The sequence below is a fragment of the Macrobrachium nipponense genome, chromosome 24 (assembly GCF_015104395.2).
Source record: "Macrobrachium nipponense isolate FS-2020 chromosome 24, ASM1510439v2, whole genome shotgun sequence".
Classification (NCBI taxonomy): domain Eukaryota; kingdom Metazoa; phylum Arthropoda; class Malacostraca; order Decapoda; family Palaemonidae; genus Macrobrachium; species Macrobrachium nipponense.
The window spans coordinates 6032571-6051144 of record NC_061091.1 but is presented as its reverse complement, the minus strand read 5'-3'; the positions used below and the strand labels follow the sequence as shown (position 1 = coordinate 6051144).

The 18574-nt window shown below is 47.8% G+C and overlaps 1 protein-coding gene across 1 annotated transcript in view; it reads right to left on the bottom strand.

The window, feature by feature from the left end:
* The window catches only part of LOC135205397 (polymerase delta-interacting protein 2-like), a 59876-nt gene that overhangs the window by 9785 nt on the left and 31517 nt on the right, over window positions 1–18574 (bottom strand). Inside the window, exons 2-3 of the mRNA XM_064235893.1 lie at window positions 6860–7027; window positions 6304–6409 (exon numbers count right to left, since the gene is read on the bottom strand). Coding sequence (XP_064091963.1) covers window positions 6304–6409; window positions 6860–7027 — 274 coding nt within the window. The remainder of the gene's footprint in view (window positions 1–6303; window positions 6410–6859; window positions 7028–18574) is intronic.

Genomic DNA, 18574 nt, shown 5'->3' with positions numbered 1-18574 from the left:
AGGAGATTTTTGTGGTACCTGTCGAAGTGGGGTTGTCTGAGTAGATCGCTCCTTAGCGGGAGCGATCTTGGGAAGGTCCACCAACCATTCCAGTACCTCTGTGAACCATTCTTGGGCCGGCCAAAAGGGAGCGATTAAGGTCATTCTCGTTGAATCGGACTCTACGAACTTCTTGATGGTTAGCCCCAGGATCTTGAAGGGGGGAAACGCGTAGACGTCGAGTCCGTTCCAGTCTAGAAGAAGAGCATCTATTGCTACTGCCTCTGGATCTGATATCGGAGAGCAGTAAGGATCCAGCCTCTTGTTCTTTGACGTGGCAAAGAGGTCTATGTGTGGCCTGCCCCATAACTTCCACAGGCTCTGGCATACATCCAGATGAAGGGTCCACTCTGTGGGAAGGACCTGATCTTTCCTGCTGAGGAGATCTGCTCTTACATTCCTTCTCCCTGCACGAACCTGGTGAGAAGCTTGATTCCTCTTTCTTCTGCCCACAGAAGAAGGTCTCTTGCTGTCTCGTACAGGGAGAAGGAAATGCGTCCCCCCCCCTGTTTCCTGATGTATGCCAGAGCTGTAGTGTTGTCCGCGTTGACCTGCACTACCGATCTTCTGACTTTGGGCTCGAAAGCCTTCAGAGCCAACCACACAGCCATCAACTCCTTTCTGTTGATGTGCCAGGCTACCTGGTCCCCCACCCAGGTACCTGACACTTCGCTGGTTCCCAGAGTTGCACCCCACCCCATGTCCGACGCGTCGGAGAACAACACCAGGTTGGGGGTCTGTGATTGAAGAGACAGTCCCTTCGCAAAGAGGTTGGGATCTGTCCACCATAAGAGATGTTTCTTGATGTCCTGGGATAACGACAGGGAGAACGTCAAATCCTGAGAACGACGACTCCAATTCCGATGAAGAAAGAATTGGAGTGGTCTCAGGTGCAACCTTCCTAGGGAAACGAATTGCTCCAGAGAGGAGCGTCCCCAGCAGACTCATCCACTCCCTCACTGTGCATACTTCTTTCCCTAAGAAGGTTGTTACTCTCTCGAATCCTCGGGCTATCCTTTCCTGCGAGGGAAAAGCCCGAAAACTCAGAGAGTTCATCTGTATCCCGAGATACACACACTCTTGCTCGGGAATTAGTGATGACTTCTTGAAATTGACGAGAAGTCCCAAAGCCTTCGTCAATTCTAAAGTTACTTGTAAGTCCTTCAAACAACGATCTTCTGAATTGGCCCTTATTAGCCAATCGTCGAGGTACATGGATATCCTCACCCCTTTCAAATGAAGCCATTGAGCCACATTCCCTCAAAAATCCCCGTGAACACTTGAGGGGCCGTCGAGAGCCCGGCCGAAAACACAGAGCCCTGAACTGAAAAATTTTTTTTTCCCCCCCATCATGAATCTGAGAAACTTCCTCGAGGAAGGATGGATCGGTACGTGGAAGTAAGCGTCCTGTAAATCCAAGGAAACCATCCAGTCCCCTGGACGAAGTGCTGCCAGCACTGATGAAGGCGTTTCCATCGTGAACTTCTTCTTTTCTACGAAGAAGTTCAGGGCGCTTACATCCAACACCGGTCTCCATCCCCCTGAGGACTTCGGAACTAGGAAAAGGCGGTTGTAGAAGCCCGATGAATGATGGTCTGTCACTAGTTCGATAGCCCCCTTCTCCAGCATCTGATCTACTGCTAGATGGAGAGCTTGATTCATGATGGGGTCTCTGTACCTGGCCGTCAGTTCCCTTGGGATGGCCGTCAAGGGAGGTCTTTCGACGAAAGGGATGAGGTAACCTCTACCATCAAAATAGAAAGGGTCCAAGGATCCGCCCCTTTTTGGGCCCAGACTTCTGCAAACTCTAAGAGTCTGGCGCCCACCGTTGATTGAAGGACTTGCAAGTTATTTGGGGGCTTTAACAGACTTGGCGAAAGTCTTACCCCTTCTTGAAGGTCTACGACCTCTAAAACGTAGGAGGTTCTTGATGAAGATGCCCTCGAAAGGGTTCTCGAACACTTGCCTTTTCCTTCTTAGCCTTGGTAGGGAAGGAAGGGCGAGGTTTTCTTGCCGACTGTGCCAAAAGGTCCTGGGTGGCTTTGGCCGAAAGTGACCTCGAAATGTCCTGCACTCGATGTTTCGGGAACAACTGAGTAGACAGAGGAGCAACAGCAAAGAAGACCTCTGAGCATGGGGAGACCGACTTCGTTAAGAAGGAACAATAAACCGACCTCTTCTTCACGATCCCGGCCCCATAAAGGGAGGCGATTTCACTCGCTCCGTCTCTTACCGACTTGTCCATACAAGACAAAACACACATAAGATCTTCTGGCGAAATTGACTCTGGCACTTCAATTTTCTTGGCTAGGACTCCCAACGACCAATCAAGGAAGTTAAATACTTCTAGCACTCTAAACATACCTTTGAGCAAATGATCCAATTCATTCATTGCCCAAGTCGTCTTAGCAGAGTTAAGGGCAGTTCTCCTTGTCGAATCTACCAGTGCTGAAAAATCCGAATCAGCCGAAGACGGTAGACCCAATCCTAAGGGCTCTCCTGTTTCGTACCAGAAACCAGCGCGTCCTGATAACTTCGAAGGAGGAAAAGCGAACATCGTTTTCCCCCGCTTCTTCTTTGGAAGCCATCCAGGAACCAAAACTCCTCAGTGCCTTCTTCAATAGAAAGAGTTGGCTTCATCCTCACACAAGAAGAACTCTTCGCTGTCTTCGCCGTTGAAAAAGTGAGTGAGGAGAGGAGGAGCCGTAGGCGTAAGGGAATCCCCAAAAACTTGTAAAAGTAGCTCTGTAAGCTTCTTGTAAGAAGAGACAGCAGCAGAAGTGTTCGGTTCCTCATCCGCAACCTTCTAGGACGTCTTCTCGAGGCGAGCGCGGAAGATCCTTATGTGACGAAGGGATCCTAGCCGGAGTTGAGCGAGAGGTTGGAGAACGCCCTCTCTTAGAAGAGTTCACATCCACTGGAGAACGATGAGAAGATCTGGGAAGTCTACGATGATACTCCCTCTTCGAGGTATACGGAATCTCAGCCGAAGGAGAGGTAGGGCTCCTACTCCGAGAATCCTCGGAAACATCCACAGGGCGCTTACGAGGAGGCGAGCGGCCTACTATACTCTATGCGCCTATCCTGAGGCGAGCGGCTGCCAGGAGAAGAGCGCCTATCGAGAGCAGAGCGCTTGCGCGGCTCTCCATACCTGTCCAGTTGCGTACGATCAACGGAAGTCCGACTGGAAGGCGAAATGCGCCTACTAGGAGAAGGCTGCTTGCGAGAACTCTTGACGTCTAACAAGAGGGTAACATTCAGGAGAAGGGCGCTTCAAAACTAACGACGCCTACTTGGAGAAGGGCGCTTCCGGGATTCCTGGTGCCTACCAAGAGACAAACGGTCAGGAGAAGTGCGCTTAGAAGCGGGAGCGCGCCTACACGGAGAAGGGCGCTTGAAAGACTCTTGTTGTCTGCCCCTAGGAGAATAATCAGGAGTATGACGCCTTAAAAGAGACGAGCGCCTACTAGGAGATCTATGTGCAGTAGGCTCTTGGCGCCTACCTTGCGGGGAGCGGCTAACAGTAGGCCGTCTATCATGCACACGACTCCTACCAGACTCTAGATGCCTGTCAGGAGAGAAGTCACGATCCGACACTCGAGGAGAGTGACATCTGGAAGAAGAACGCCTACTTGTATAAGGGCGCCTTCTAGAATCTTGAGCTGCTGAGGAGAAGTTTCACGCGAGGGAGTTGAAGAAATCGCGTGATGAGCAGGTGCAGTGCGCTTACCGGAAGCGGGAATCCAATCTGAGAAAAAACTTCTTTCTCCATAGAGCGTCCTACCGATGTTTGGCGTATTGAAATCGAAAGAGAGCCAGGCGAGCGAGGGCGCTCACTTTGCGAGCGAGGGCGCTCACTCGAGCGAGGGCGCTCACGCGAGCCACCTTCATACGAAACCTCCCCATATGAAGGAGAACGATCCTCTGAAGAGCGGCGCCTAGATCTCTTGATCGGAAGAGAAACGTCCTTCTTCCTACGTGATCTAACTGCTAGAGAGTCTGCTAGCGCCGTGATCTGAGCTTGAAGTCCCGCGAGTACTCTCGTAGGAGAATCTTCTTGTTCTTCCTCGGAAGCAGGCGCCGAGCGCGGAGCGCGAGAAGAAGAACGATCACAGGATCTTGGGTTTCTTCGCCTCCACCGACGATTCTTCCGGGAAAACCTCCGGACTAGAAGCCAAAGGACTGCAGGGAGCCTTCCAAGCCCTCTTCAACGGGCGCGACGCATCCGGGGAGTTCCAACCTCTCTTCGGAGAGGGAGACGACGAAGAGGAGAAGCATTGGCGTAGGAGCTCCTTCTTGTAGCGATCCGAGGCAGCCTGGGAGCGTACTTCAGGATCTGCCGAGGGGACGCCTGACCGGTGGGGGCTCTCCCTAGCCCTCCTGCGGCTTTCGACTTTCCTACTCCACTGGAACTGGGAGTCTGGAAGAGGTCTAGGCCTAGAGGCACTAAGGAGCCGTCAGACGCACCCTCCACAACACTGGGGACACTGCACTGATCACTAACACTCTCCTTACCTTCCAACTGACGAATCTTCTGATCCATAGAACGATTCTTGGCTTTCAGAGCTACCGCCTCCGAAGGCGAATCTTCGGCTTCGGTGCGGGGAGGCCGGCTGCAACTTGAAGAAGGTTCTAATTCTACGTTAGTACTATTAGGATCCACATCCAACTCACTCATTCTAGATCTGCTAGAACTTCTAGAGGAAGCCTTACGCACTCTATCACGTTCCAACTTCCTAACATAAGAAGAGAGAGCCTTATATTCTTCTTCATTCAATCCCTTACATTCATTACAAGGGTTAGCAAAAGCACATTCATTCCCCCTGCATTTCATGCAAACCGTGTGGGGGTCTACCGAAGCTTTCGGCAACCTCACCTTACATCCTTCATTCACGCAAACCCTAAACAAAACCGAAGTTTTAACTACCGATTCTAGATCAGACATCGTTAAAGAAAATCAAACTCAAAATCAAACCGGTCTACAATCAGCGTATGCCAAGCCAAACAAAGCGAATACGTCACCAAAAGAAGTCCAAATTAACTCCAGGCAAGCGAGAATCGAAAAACTATCGAGAGGAACCGACAACAGTTGTTATCGTTCCCGCGACAGAGAAAAATCTGACAAGCTTACGGGAGTGGTTCGTACATCCGCCACCCAGCGGCGGGTAAGGTAGACCACCTGACCTACCTGTCGCGTGTGCCGCGAGATTTGAAATTCTGTCGGGAACGTCGGAGACTATAGCTAAGTATATATCTGTCAGGGAAGTTCATGTACAAAAATAACCATATAAAAACCAAGAACCAAATGGAATATAGTTCATCTCATTTTCTAGTACTGTATTTAGCCTATGCTGTATATGGGTGCAAAGTACTAATTCAGTTTTACACCAAGACAATTTGATCTATGTATATGAAGTAAAGTTTAAAATAGACTAAATATCTTCCCCTAAAAAGTGGTAATAAATGTATAGTACTGGTATAAATTGTACTATATATAATACTGCATACTGAGGAAGTTTAATCTTTACTAGGTTACACACGAATTAACATTACTTACAGCCCCCAAATTAAAAATTCTGGCACAATTTTGAATTTAGCAGTTAATTAAATTTTATACAAAAGGACACAGACATTTGTATCTTTTGAAGTTTGCAGTTGAAAGTTTGTATGTAGAAGACTTTTTGTAGTCTCATAAATCTCAAAAATTAAACCAGCATTAATTGAACAAAATTATGATAACACAAAGATTAAGATGAATTATCAAGCAAAGAAAACTTTACATTAAAATGTAATGAAAAGCTAGGAATTTCAAACTAACATACCAAACAAAAATTGGAAGGATAAGAGTACACAATGGTGAGCAATATCAATGACATCTGCTTGTCAGTTTCAAACTGTCTTCATGCTGAAAACTTATGCTTTTTCTAACTAATTCAAGGAAAAATATAAGAAGGCAAAACTATACAGATGCGCATTAACTGGCATGCACATTTAGAATTACTATTGATGCTTCGGAGTTTGGATAAGCTAACAAAAAAGTGGGAACCTCCCCCCCTCTCTTATTTTTTTTTTAGCATGTTCAGAGCATGGGCAGGCACTGAGGCAACTGTAAAGTGATTGGCTTGTCATTAAATAAAGTTCGAACAATGAGAAACACCAAGAATTGTCAAGTCTGTATTCCTTATAGTAATTAGTAGGAAACCTGTCAGCAGTGAAAAGTGAATCATCTCTAATAAAAAAAAAATAAAAGCTGGGCACACTCACAATATAAGGGCAATCTCTGGAATCTATTAAAACTTGATAGTAGGTATGGGCTCTTCCTTTTACCTCCTTCCCAACTTGATTATAATTTAGCGTATCTTCAATTGGCCTGAAACGACGAAATAGATTAGTACCTCAAAAGCACAGTTTTTAATAAAACAAATACGTATGTGTGCACAATTCCCATTAAGAAAGTGTTTATGTTTACATTAATATCCAATTTCATAACAAGCTCAAAATACTCAAAGAATCAGCCAACTGACTACTATAGCCCAAACTATCTAGATGAAAATGAACAAAATGTCTACATCACCAGAAAATCCATTGGAGGCCAGTTGCTCCTCAAAATTAAGAAACACTGACCTACTCCCATACAATCCTCACTAGTGATTTATTAAACTAATACACCATACACCAAAAAAGAAAGTTTCAACTCCCATGACACGCACAGCAACACACATGCATCTACCCCGGACAAGGTGCTGCCTTACAGGTGGCAAGTGAAGGGATCCCCTACCACCTGCTAACCTCCAATTACCAATAAAATAGAATATCTTACTTGGATTCCTTTTTGTTAGGAACATCTCTATCATATACTCTTGCAAGCCACGGGAAGAGTACAACTCCTCTATATCCAAATACACGATGCAAGAAAAGTTGTCCAGTTTCATATTTTCCTGAAATTTTTGGTGACTCAAATTTGCCAACCTCAGCTAAACGATAATTGCTGAAAAAAAAGATAATTCTATTAGATAACCATGTACAAATCATAAATTTAAAAGAATATTAATTTTTCCTAGATATACAAAAGAAACCAGAAGTTCTTTGTATGGAATTCCTCTGGTGACAACTGGTCCAGTTGTTGAAGTTTGGTAAAATGATATTGTTAGTATACAATAAAGTTTTGTACATACTTACCTGGCAGATATATACTTAGCTTAGGTCTCTGACGTCACGACAGAAAATTCAAAACTCGCGGCACACGCTACAGGTAGGTCAGGTGATCTACCTTACCGCCGCTGGGAGGCGGGTGTAAGACCAGTTCCCCCATTTCCCTTGTCAGGTTATTTTCTTCCACCTGGTCTCCTGAGGGGAGGCTGGGCGGGCCATCAATCGTATATATCTGCCAGGTAAGTATGTACAAAACTTTATTGTATACTAACAATATCATTTTTGTACATGAACTTCCCTGCCAGATATATACTTAGCTGATTGACACCCTTGGTGGAGGGAAAGAGACACATACTTACTTAGAAAGTGGGGACAACACATGTTAAAGGAATACATAATATAAACCTCTGGTTTCTTACCTGTTTAGGCAGAAGACTTGATAGTTACTGTCTATTAGTCTGCGTTGCCTAAAGAGTCTCAGCGAGGGCGTGACCTATGGCTGAAGAACTCTTGGGTCTACCAATGGGAACTGAGTCCACTTACTTGGCAGAATCCAAGCAGGATCTGGTCAATGGGGATCAACCCGCTTACATGCCAGAGCCTATCACTACCAATTGCAAGGAGCCTCAAGCACAACCGATCACCTAACCAAATACTAACATTAGTATACGAAAGAAGGAGCTGCCTCCTGCAACCTCCTTCGTACAACCAAAAAACTCAAACTTAAAACTAACAGGGAAAAAGGATTAAAAAGGATGTGTTTCAGCTCCCTGCCCCAGCACTGAATCCGCCGATACGTAAGGGCCTAGCCCAAAACACTTATCATACGTAATCGATACGTCCCTTAGGTAGTGATTAGAGAAGACTGATTCACACCTCCAAAAAGTGGCCTTCATAAGGTTTTGTAATGACAAATTCTTCTTGAAAGCCAAAGACGTCGCGATGGCCCGTACTTCGTGCGCCTTGACTTTCAGAAGGTTAAACTGTTGCTGATTGCAAGAAGTGTGTGCTTCTCTAATATATTCCTGATAAAGAATGAGAGTGCATTTTTAGATAAGGGCCTACTGGGGTCCCTTACAGAGCACCAGAGATTGCTCTCATTAGCAGCAAGTCTTTTCTTCCTCTGAAGATAATATTTCAGGCTTCTCACCGGGCAAAGAGATCTCTCCTCTTCTGTCCCAACTAAGGAGGATAAGCTTTTGATTTCAAAGCTCCTGGGCCACGGCGAAGAAGGGTTTTTCATTCTTGGCTAGGAAAGCCGGAAGAAAAGAGCAAACCGCGGAGCCTCCTTGGAAACCTACCTCACCTTCTAGAGCCTGCAGCTCGCTGACCCTCTTCGCTGACGCTAACGCACAGAGAAAAAGAGTCTTCATCGAAAGGTCTCTGAATGAAGCAGCATGGGGAGGTTCGAACCTTGAGGACCTCAGGAAGAGCAGCACGACATCTAGATTCCAGCTAGGCACTAAGGAGGAGGTTCTTTTAACCGTTTCAAACGATCTGATTAAATCATGGAGGTCCTTGTCCTCAGATATGTTTAATCCTCTATGACGAAAAACTGAGGAAAGCATGCTCCTGTATCCCTTGATGGTGGAGACAACCAACCCGCATTTTTCCCTCAGGAAGATAAGGAAATCTGCAATCTGAGTCACAGAGGTACTGGAGGAGGAAACTTTATGAGTCCTGCACCAGCGTCGAAAAACATCCCACTTCGACTGGTAGACTCTAGATGTGGAAGGTCTACGTGCATTGGCAATAGCCCTTGCAGACTTTGCCGAAAAGCCCTTAGCTCTGACGAGACTCTTGATAGTCTGAATCCAGTCAGACTGAGAACGGGGAGGTTTTTGTGTTTTTTTGTGAAACCTGTCGAAGTGGGGCTGTTTGAGCAGATCGACTCTTAGAGGTAGGGATCTTGGGACATCCACCAGTCATTCCAGTACCTCTGTGAACCAGTCGTGGGCGGGCCAGAACGGAGCTATCAACGTCATCCTTGCTCCCTCTGACGCTGCGAATTTCCTTAACGTTTCCCCTATAATCTTGAAAGGCGGGAACGCGTAAAGATCCAGATTCCTCCAATCCATCAGGAATGCATCTATTGCCACTGCTCTTGGGTCTGCAATAGGGGAGCAGTATAGATCTATCCGCGCATTCCTGGAGGTCGCAAATAGATCGAGATGGGGCCTGCCCCACGTCCTCCACAGCTCCTGGCATACGTCCGCGTGTAGAGTCCACTCTGAGGGAAGGACTTGATTCCTTCTGCTTAGCAGATCCGCTCTGACATTTCTTTCTCCTGTTACGAACCTGGTGAGAAGCCTTATGTTCCTTTCCTCTGACCACAAGAGGAGCGATCTCGCTGTCTCGTACAGGGAGAAAGAGTGAGTCCCCCCCTGTTTCCGAATGTAAGCCAGGGCTGTAGTGTTGTCGGAGTTGATCTGAACATATTTCCCTTTTACGAGGGGTTCGAAGGTCTTGAGAGCTAACCAAATCGCTGTTAGCTCCTTCTTGTTGATGTGCCAGACACCTGATCCCCCATCCAGGTGCCTGACACTTCTCTCGACCCGAGAGTAGCTCCCAACAACCTTGTCCGAAGCGTCTGCATACAACACTAGGTTGGGGTTCCGAACCTGCAAGGAAAGGCCTTCCTTGAACAATAGAGGGTCTAGCCACCAACGTAGATCCTCCTTTATCTCTTGAGAAATCTTGAACGCAAAGTCCAGACCTTGAGATTTCCGATCCCAGTTCCTCGTCAGGAAGAACTGTAGGGGTCTGAGGTGCAACCTTCCTAGAGAAACGAATTGCTCCAGCGAGGAGAGTGTCCCCAACAGACTCATCCACTCCCTCGCTGTGCATACATCTTTCTCTAGAAAGATTGCTACCTTCTCCAAACCTCAGGTTATCCTCTCTGGGGACGGATACGCCCGAAAAACCTGAGAAGCCATCAGAATCCCCAGATAGATACGCTCTTGACTGGGGATTAGCTGTGACTTCTCGAAATTCACTAGCAAACCCAGAGAAGCTGCTAGATCCAACGTCACTCGTAAGTCCTCCAGACATTTCTCCTTGGATTTGGCCCTGATAAGCCAATCGTCCAAGTAGAGGGAAATCCTCACTCCCTTGAGATGAAGCCACTGGGCAACGTTCTTCATCAGTCCTGTGAATACTTGGGGGGCCGTGGAAAGGCCGAAGCATAGGGCCCTGAACTGAAAAACGTTCCCTCCCCACATGAATCTGAGAAATTTGCGAGAAGAAGGATGGATCGGTACTGGAAGTAAGCGTCCTGAAGGTCCAGCGACACCATCCAGTCCCCGTACGAAGAGCTGCTAAGACTGATGACGTCGTCTCCATAGCGAACTTCCTCTTCTTCACAAAGACATTCAGGGCGCTCATGTCCAGAACCGGTCTCCATCCTCCTGAGTTCTTGGGAACTAGGAACAGACGGTTGTAGAACCCCGCTGAAAGAGGGTCCTGAACCATCTCTATTGCCTCTTTCTCTAACATCAGCTCTACCGCTAGAGCGAGGGCTTGATTCATTAGTGGGTCTTTGTATTTGGCCACCAGTGCCCTTGGAGTGGTGGTCAAGGGTGGTCTCGAGATAAAGGGAATGAGGTATCCCCTCTTGATGATCGCGAGGGACCAGTTGTCCGCCCCCTTTCGTGCCCAGACATCTGCAAAGTTCAGAAGTCTGGCACCCACAGTTGTCTGGAGGACACACGAACTACTTCTTGGCCCTAATAGACCGGGAGAAGGTCCTTCCTCTTCTAGGTGGTCTCGAACCTCTGGAGGAAGAAGAGCAAGACGAAGGTCCTCCTCGAAAGGGTTCTTGCCTACTTTGAGCCTCTTTCTTCGTCTTCTGCTGAAACGAAGGTTTCGGAATTCTAGCCGAGCGAGCTAGCATATCCTGCGTTGCTTTTGCTGATAACGAGCTGGAGATATTAATAGTCTTCTTGGGGAAGAGTTGCGGGGAAAGCTGTGAATACAGCAAGGAAGCTCTCTGTGCGTGAGAAACCGCCTTGGTAAGAAAAGAGCAGAAAACGGCCCTCTTCTTTACCACTCCTGCACCAAAAAGTGAAGCAATTTCCCCGGAACCGTCTCTCACTGCCTTGTCCATGCAAGACAGAACTGCGTGGAGGTCTTCAGGCGAAAGAGTGTCTTGCTCTTGAGTCCTCTTAGCCAACACTCCAAGGGTCCAGTCAAGAAAGTTAAAAACTTCTAAGACTCGGAACATTCCCTTCAGGAAGGTGATCCAACTCGCTCATACCCCACGTCGTCTTCGCAGAATTCAGCGCCGAGCGACGTGCGGAATCAACCAACGAAGAGAAGTCCGAGTCTGCAGAAGAGGGAAGAGTTAGACCCAAGGGCTCTCCTGACTCGTACCAGAAACCCCATCTTACCCGTCAGCTTGGACGGGGAAAAGAAAAAAACTGTCTTTTGCCTGCCTTTCTCTTCTTTTGAAAGCAACCAGTCGTCAAAGTTCTTCAGAGCCTTCTTCATAGACACTGTAGGCTTCATCTTAACGACTGAAGACTTCTTAGCCGTATTGGTCGTTGAAATAAGGACGGAGGAGACGGAGGAGCAACGGCCGAAAGAGACTCCCCAAAATCTTGCAAGAGGAGGTCTGCAAGTCTCTTATACGAAGAAACCGAAGCATCCTTGGGCAAATCTTCCTCCGAATCACCAACAAATTCTTCCGAAGAATGACGTCTAGAAGCTCTACTGCCCGGAGGAGAGCGCCTGTTCGGAGAGCGCCTACTAGGCGAGCGCCTACTGGAAGAAAAACCACTGGGAGAGCGCTTACACGGGGAGCGCCTACCAGGAGAGCGCCTCCTAGGAGAGCGCCTAGTTGGAGAGCGCCTACTAGGAGAGCGCCTACTTTGAGAGCGCCTCCCAGGAGAGAGCCTACTTGGGGAGCGCCTGCTAGGAGAGCGCCTACTTGGGGAGCGCCTACTATAGGAGAGCGCCTACAAGTGGAGGCCCGTCTGTCGGAAAACAGATTCTAACTCCACAGAAGAGCGTCTGGATAAGGGAGAGCGCCTATCAGGCTCTCTGCACCTGCTAGGCTCTTGGCGCCTGTCATCCTCAATACGCCTGCCAGGCTCTTGATGCCTATTGAGCTCAAAACCCCTGCCAGGCTCTTGACGCCTGCCACGGGGAGAGAAAACATCCACAGATGAATCCCTGTCAGAAGCGCGGCGCTTACAAGGCTCTGAGCGCCTATCCAATCGGGAGTGATCTAACGGAGGAGAAAACTTCCGTTGCCGCCTACCAGGCTCTTGGCGCCTACTAGGCTCTTGGCGCCTACTAGGCTCTTGACGCCTACTAGGCTCTTGACGCCTACTAGGCTCCGAGCGTCCGTCAAAAGGAGAGTGGCCACCAGGCGAAGAACTCTTCCTTCGCTCCTGACGAAAACGAGGCTCTTGACGTCTGTCAAGCTCTTGACGCCTAACTGAAGAGGAGCGGAAATCCTGAGGAGAGAGCCTGTCTGGCTCCCTTACGCCTTACATGCTCACAACTCTTGCTGGGAAGAGAGGAGAGCCTACTCGGAGAAAGATCCCGAGCTCCAGCCTGCACTTCTGACCTCCTACTAACAGGCTCAAAAGCTTTTTCTAGCCAAAGGAGATTTAGCCGAAGGAACGTTCTTAGACTTCTTCACCGGAAGTGAGGCGTCCTTCCGACGATGAGAAGTCCCGGCAATAGACTCCGCTAAAGCCGCAATCTGCGCCTGCAGACCCGCCAGGATACGCGCAGGAGATCTCTTAAACTCCTCTACAGGGGACGAAGTCCGAGAGCGAACAGGAGAAGCGTAACCGGACGAAAAATCTTGGTTCTCTTGCGTTCCACTTCTGGCTCTTCCGCGAAGGATTCGGGGCTGGAAGGAAGGGCGCAAGGATCCTTCCAGGGCCTTTTGAGAGGGCGAGACGACTCCGAGGCGCTCCATCTACGCTGAGGAGAAGGCGACGAAGATGACGAGAAGCACTGGCGCAATAACTCCTTCTTGGTTCGATCCAAGGCAGCCTGGGAACGAGCAACAGGAACTGCCGAGGGGACGCCTGACCGGTGGGGGTTCTCCCTAACCTTCCTGCAGCTTTCGACTTTCCTCCTCCACTGGGTCCTGGGAGTCTGGAAGAGGTCTAGGCCTGGAAGCGTTAGTGAGCCGGTCAGACGCACCCTCCACTGCACTAGGGGCACTGCCACTGATCACTTGCACTATCATCACTCTTACCTTGTCGAGAGCGAGCGAGGCTCTCCTTACTCCTGATCGAGGCTCTCCCAGAAGCAACTTCCGAAAACGAATCTTCGGGTTCAAAGCTGGGCGCAGGGGCTGAAACTGAGAAGGAACTACTTCTACTACAGGATTCTCAGCGTCAACTTCACTCACCCTCGATCTACTAGAACTCTTTGAAGAAGCCTTGCGCACCCTATCCTTCTCTAACTTTGCTCACATAAGAAGAAAGAGCCTTCCAAACCATTCCTCATCCAAATTCTCACACTCTTTGCAAGGGTTAATAAAAGAGATTCATTCCCTCTACAAGACGCACATACGAGTGAGGATCTAATGCAGCTTTAGGAAGCCTAACTTTACATTCCTTCTCTGAACAAACCCTAAATAAACTAGGTTTCTTAACTTCAGAATCATCCATGATTATAGATATGTAAGAGAAATCCAAAAGAAAAATCCAAAAAACAGTCCAAAAAGCGTATGCCAAGCCAACAAACAAAGGGTACTTCACCAAAATCTAAATCGTCGGCAACGAGAACGAATTTTAACTATCGTAAGGACTGAACAAACAGGTGTTGTCCAGCCGGCGACAGAAAATAATCTGACCAAGAAAGGGGACTGGTTCTTACACCCGCCTCCCAGCGGCGGGTAAGGTAGATCACCTGACCTACCTGTAGCGTGTGCCGCGAGTTTTGAATTTTCTGTTGTGACGTCAGAGACCTAAGCTAAGTATATATCTGGCAGGGAAGTTCATGTACAAAAATGTTAATTAGCATAAATAGCACCTGGCAAGTGAAGGACGGGGAATGGGAGGGGGGGGAGGGGGTGGGGCACTCACTCACTTGGCAAGTGACAAACTTTCTCTTTCAGTAATAAGGTCATTGCAAAGTTGGTTAGTTACGACAATCGTAAAAGACAGAGATTTGTATACCTGGAAAAATGCAAATCATTATAGAAATATGAAATTTTCATTATTAAATGAAGTTTTATTGTATACTTACCGAACAACTATAGAGCCGTGATTTCCACGAGCGGCAGGATACTAAATTCAAATTTAGCGCGTCGGCGTCGCCAACACTGGTGGTGATGACGTCATCTCCCTCCACTCGCGGGAGAACCAGGTACAACTGCCCAGGTGAATCCAATTCTTTCTGCCCGTCCGTCCACCTAAGGGAAGGGGAGGAGGGTGGGTATAATCATAATTGTTCGGTAAGTATACAATAAAACTTCATTTTAATAATGAAAATTTCTTTTTATTGTAGTGTCTTACCGAACAATTATAGAGCTGATTACACATTTCTGGGAAGGTGGGATTCAGTGGACCACTAGTGATTTTTTAAATGGTTAACATTTATTGCAATACCAGTAAACACTTAAGGTGTCTGTTGTACCTTACCTGTAAGAGAGCTACAGCAGACTGTACTGCCTCTGGTCGGGCTCTTCTACTATTGTAGAGGAATTGGAATTTGACCAAAGTTAGCCTCTACAGGAGTGGAATCCTTCGTAGTTTCAAGCGAGTCAAGGCTGACTGACGGAGGATAGTAACAACAAAGATTGCCCTTGCCCTGGGCTAAGACCAGAAATTCAATCATACAAAACATTATTTGTCACCAACACCAGATTTAAAAACATATATACCCAACCATTGTAAAATCTGACCTAACAGACTGGTGAGTATCCCAGGTACTCAGTACCCCCAGCTTCCCTTGAACTCGACAACCTATTCAAGGTGAAAAGTTAGCATAGAGGTGACGACCCCTGTGCCGTTTCTCCCAACACCATGCCAGAAACCGCCACAGGACCTAACGTTTTACAATTCTCGAAAACCGTTTCTATCTCTTTGAGATAACGACTCGCAAAAACCGAATTCGATCTCCAGAACGTGCTCTGAAGAATCGAAGCTAAAGATAAATTCTTTCTGAATGCTAAAGAAGTTGCCACTGCTCTAACCAACCTCGTGAGCTTTAACTCTCAGAACGGAAAGATTGTCGTTCTCGGACTGCGAGTGAGCTTCCCTGATAAGCTCTCTAATAAAGAACGATATAGCATTCTTAGAAAGAGGACGAGAGGGATTTTGAACGAGGTCCAGAGCTTAGAAGATTGTCCTCTAATACCCTTAGTGGCAAACAGATACTGCTTAATAGCCCTGACTGGACATAAGAGCCTTTCTTCCTCCTCATGTCCAACCAAATCAGATAAGTTCCTTACCACAAAACTCCTCGGCCAAGGATTAGAAGGATTCTCATTTTTGGCTAGAAAGGTCAAAGATACCGAAAAAAAAAAAATACAGCATTGCCTTGAGAGAAACCGACTCTTTTGTCTTTAGCGTGCAATTCGCTGACACGCTTAGCAGAAGCTAGTGCAATAAGAAAAAGTGCCTTCTTAGTCAAGTTCCTGAGTGAAGCCGACTTCAAAGGCTCAAACGGTGGCCCCATGAGGAACTAAGCACCACATCTAAGTTCCAAGCACTGTATCTTGCGGGAGCTTAGTGGTTTCGAAAGACCTAATGAGGTCCGACAGATCTGAATTGGAGGAAATATCCAAACCTCGATGTCGAAAGAAAAAAAATCGAAGAGAGCATGGCTCTATATCCTCTGATCGTCGAAGGAGCCAGTTTCTTAAGAGGTCCTAACCCCCCCGAAATAGAAAGAAAATCTGCTATTTCTGTTAAAGAGTCGCAGAAGTAGAGACTTTAGCACTTCTACACCACTCTCTGAAGATTCTCCACTTCCCTTGATAGAGTTTGTTAGAAGACTCTCTCCTACAACGAGCGATAGCTTCTGCAGCTCTTCTTGAAAGTCCTTTCGCTCTGACAAGATTCGGACAGTCTGAACCCTGTCAGAGCTAGAGCGGACAAGTTTTGGTGGAACCTCTTGAAGTGAGGTTGTTTGAGAAGCCACTTCTCTGGAGGAAGAAGTCTGGGGAAGTCTACTAACAACTGGAGAAGGTCCGGGAACCACTCTTTCCTGGGCCAAAAAGGGAGCGATTAACGTTAGTGTTACATTGGTGTGCGACATGAACTTGTTCAGCACCTCTCTTATTAGACCGAACGGAGGGAATGCATAAGCTTCCAGACCCGACCAATCCAACAGCATTGCGTCCACCGACCAAGCTAGAGGATCTGGGGACTGGAGAACAAAAGAGAGGAAGACGGTTGTTCCTTGATGTCGCGAACAGGTCTATTGACGGTCGTCCCCAAAGGTGCCAAAGTTTCTGACAAATCTTGTTGTCCAAAGTCCACTCCAGAGGTAACACTTGCTGTTGACGACTTAACTCGTCCGCCAGGACGTTCATCTTTCCCGGAACAAATCTCGGGACTAGCTGAACCTTCGCTTCGTTTGACCACAGGAGGAGATCCTTGGCTACTTCGTATAGAGAGAAAGACTGAGTCCCACCCCCCCTGTTTCCGCACGTACGAGAGAGCCGTGGAGTCGTCGGAGTGGCACTGCCACTACTCGACCTTCTACTAAGCTCCGAAACTGTCTGAGCCCCAGGAAAATTGCTAACAGTTCCTTTACATTTATGTGGAAACTTCTCCTTCTCCGACCAAGCTCCTGAAGTTCGTTGATTTCCCAGTAGGGCTCCCCAACCTGTGTCCGATGCGTCGGAAAAGAACTGTAGGTTCGGGAGGATGGGTCGTAAATCTAACCCTTCTTCCAACCTTGCTCGAGAGAGCCACCACCTTAGGTCCTCTTTATTTGATCTGTGACAGAAAGGTAATCGAGTGGTTGGTGTCTTCCTGCACCAAGAGGCTCTAGGAAAAACTGCAGAGGTCTCATGTGCAGTCTTCCCAACGTCACAAATTTCTCCACTGACGTCAATTTGCCCAGGAGCCTCATCCACTGATTGGCAGAACTTACCTTTTTGTCCAAGAACTCCTGAACTGTCTCCAGACAGCCTTGAACCCTCTTCGGGGGACAAGAAAAGCCCGAAAAACTTGAGCATTCAGAATCATCCCAAATAAAGGATGCTCTGAGATGGAACCAACTGGGACTTTCTGTTTGTTGACCAGAATTCCTAACTTTCTGGCAAGATCCAGAGTTGTTCCAAGGTCCTTCATGCACCGACTCTCTGATTCCGACCGGAGAAGCCAATCGTCCAGATAGAGGGAGATTCTTACTCCTAATATGTGCAGCCAGCTTCCTATCGGGGATAGAACCCTGGTGAAAACTTGAGGAGCGGTCGCTAGTCCGAAGCAAAGCGCCCGAAACTGAAACACCTGCCTTTCGAACATGAACCTCAGGTACTTCCGAGATTCGCGATGTATCGGAATGTGAAAATAAGCGTCTTGCATGTCCAGAGATACCATCCAATCCCCCCTGTCTGATGGGACTCCAGAACCGACCGAGTGGTCTCCATATGAATTTTGTTTTCTGGACATGCAAGTTCAGGGCGCTCACATCCAAAACCGGCCTCCAGCCCCCTGATGACTTGGGAACTACAAAAAGGCGATTGTAAAAGCCTGGAGGAAAATCCCCTTCTATCTGTTCTATCGCTTCTTTGAGAACAAGCGCTTCCACTTCTGCGGCTAGCGCCAGAAATTTGTCTGAGCCCGGAGAGTATGCCTGGCAATGGAATTGGCAACAGGTGAGAGCGAGGGAGGTGAAACGAGAGGAATACGATAGCCGAACTTGAGTACTTGCACTACCCAGGCTTCTGCTCCTCTGTTTTCCCATTCCTCCCCCAAAACAGAGCCAGCCTGGCTCCCACTGGTGCATGAAGAACCGAGCTTTTCATTTGGAAGGTTTGTTAACCTTGGCCGAGGCCTTTAGACTGAGGTCGCAAATTCGACTTCGGCCGAAAGAAGTGCTTGGGTTTTCTCCCTCGAAAAGGCACTTGGGCCAGAGGAGAAACCGAAGGAACAGTCTCCACAGGAGCTTTAGGTCTCTTAGTAGACTGTGCCAGTAAATCCGAAGTAGATTTCTTATCTAGCGCAGACGAAATTGACAACACTACATCGTCTGGAAAGAGGTTATCTTCACAAAAGGAGCGAACAAGAGAGCAGACTTCTGTTGGGAAGTAACCCTTTAGAAGCAAAGGAGCACCAAAGTTGCCTTTTCTTAAGGGTACCAAAGGCGATGAGCGAAGCTAACTCATCACATCCATCCCTAATGAATTTGTCCGCACAGGACAGAACACCAATCCAATCCTCTGCTAACTCCTGAGAAA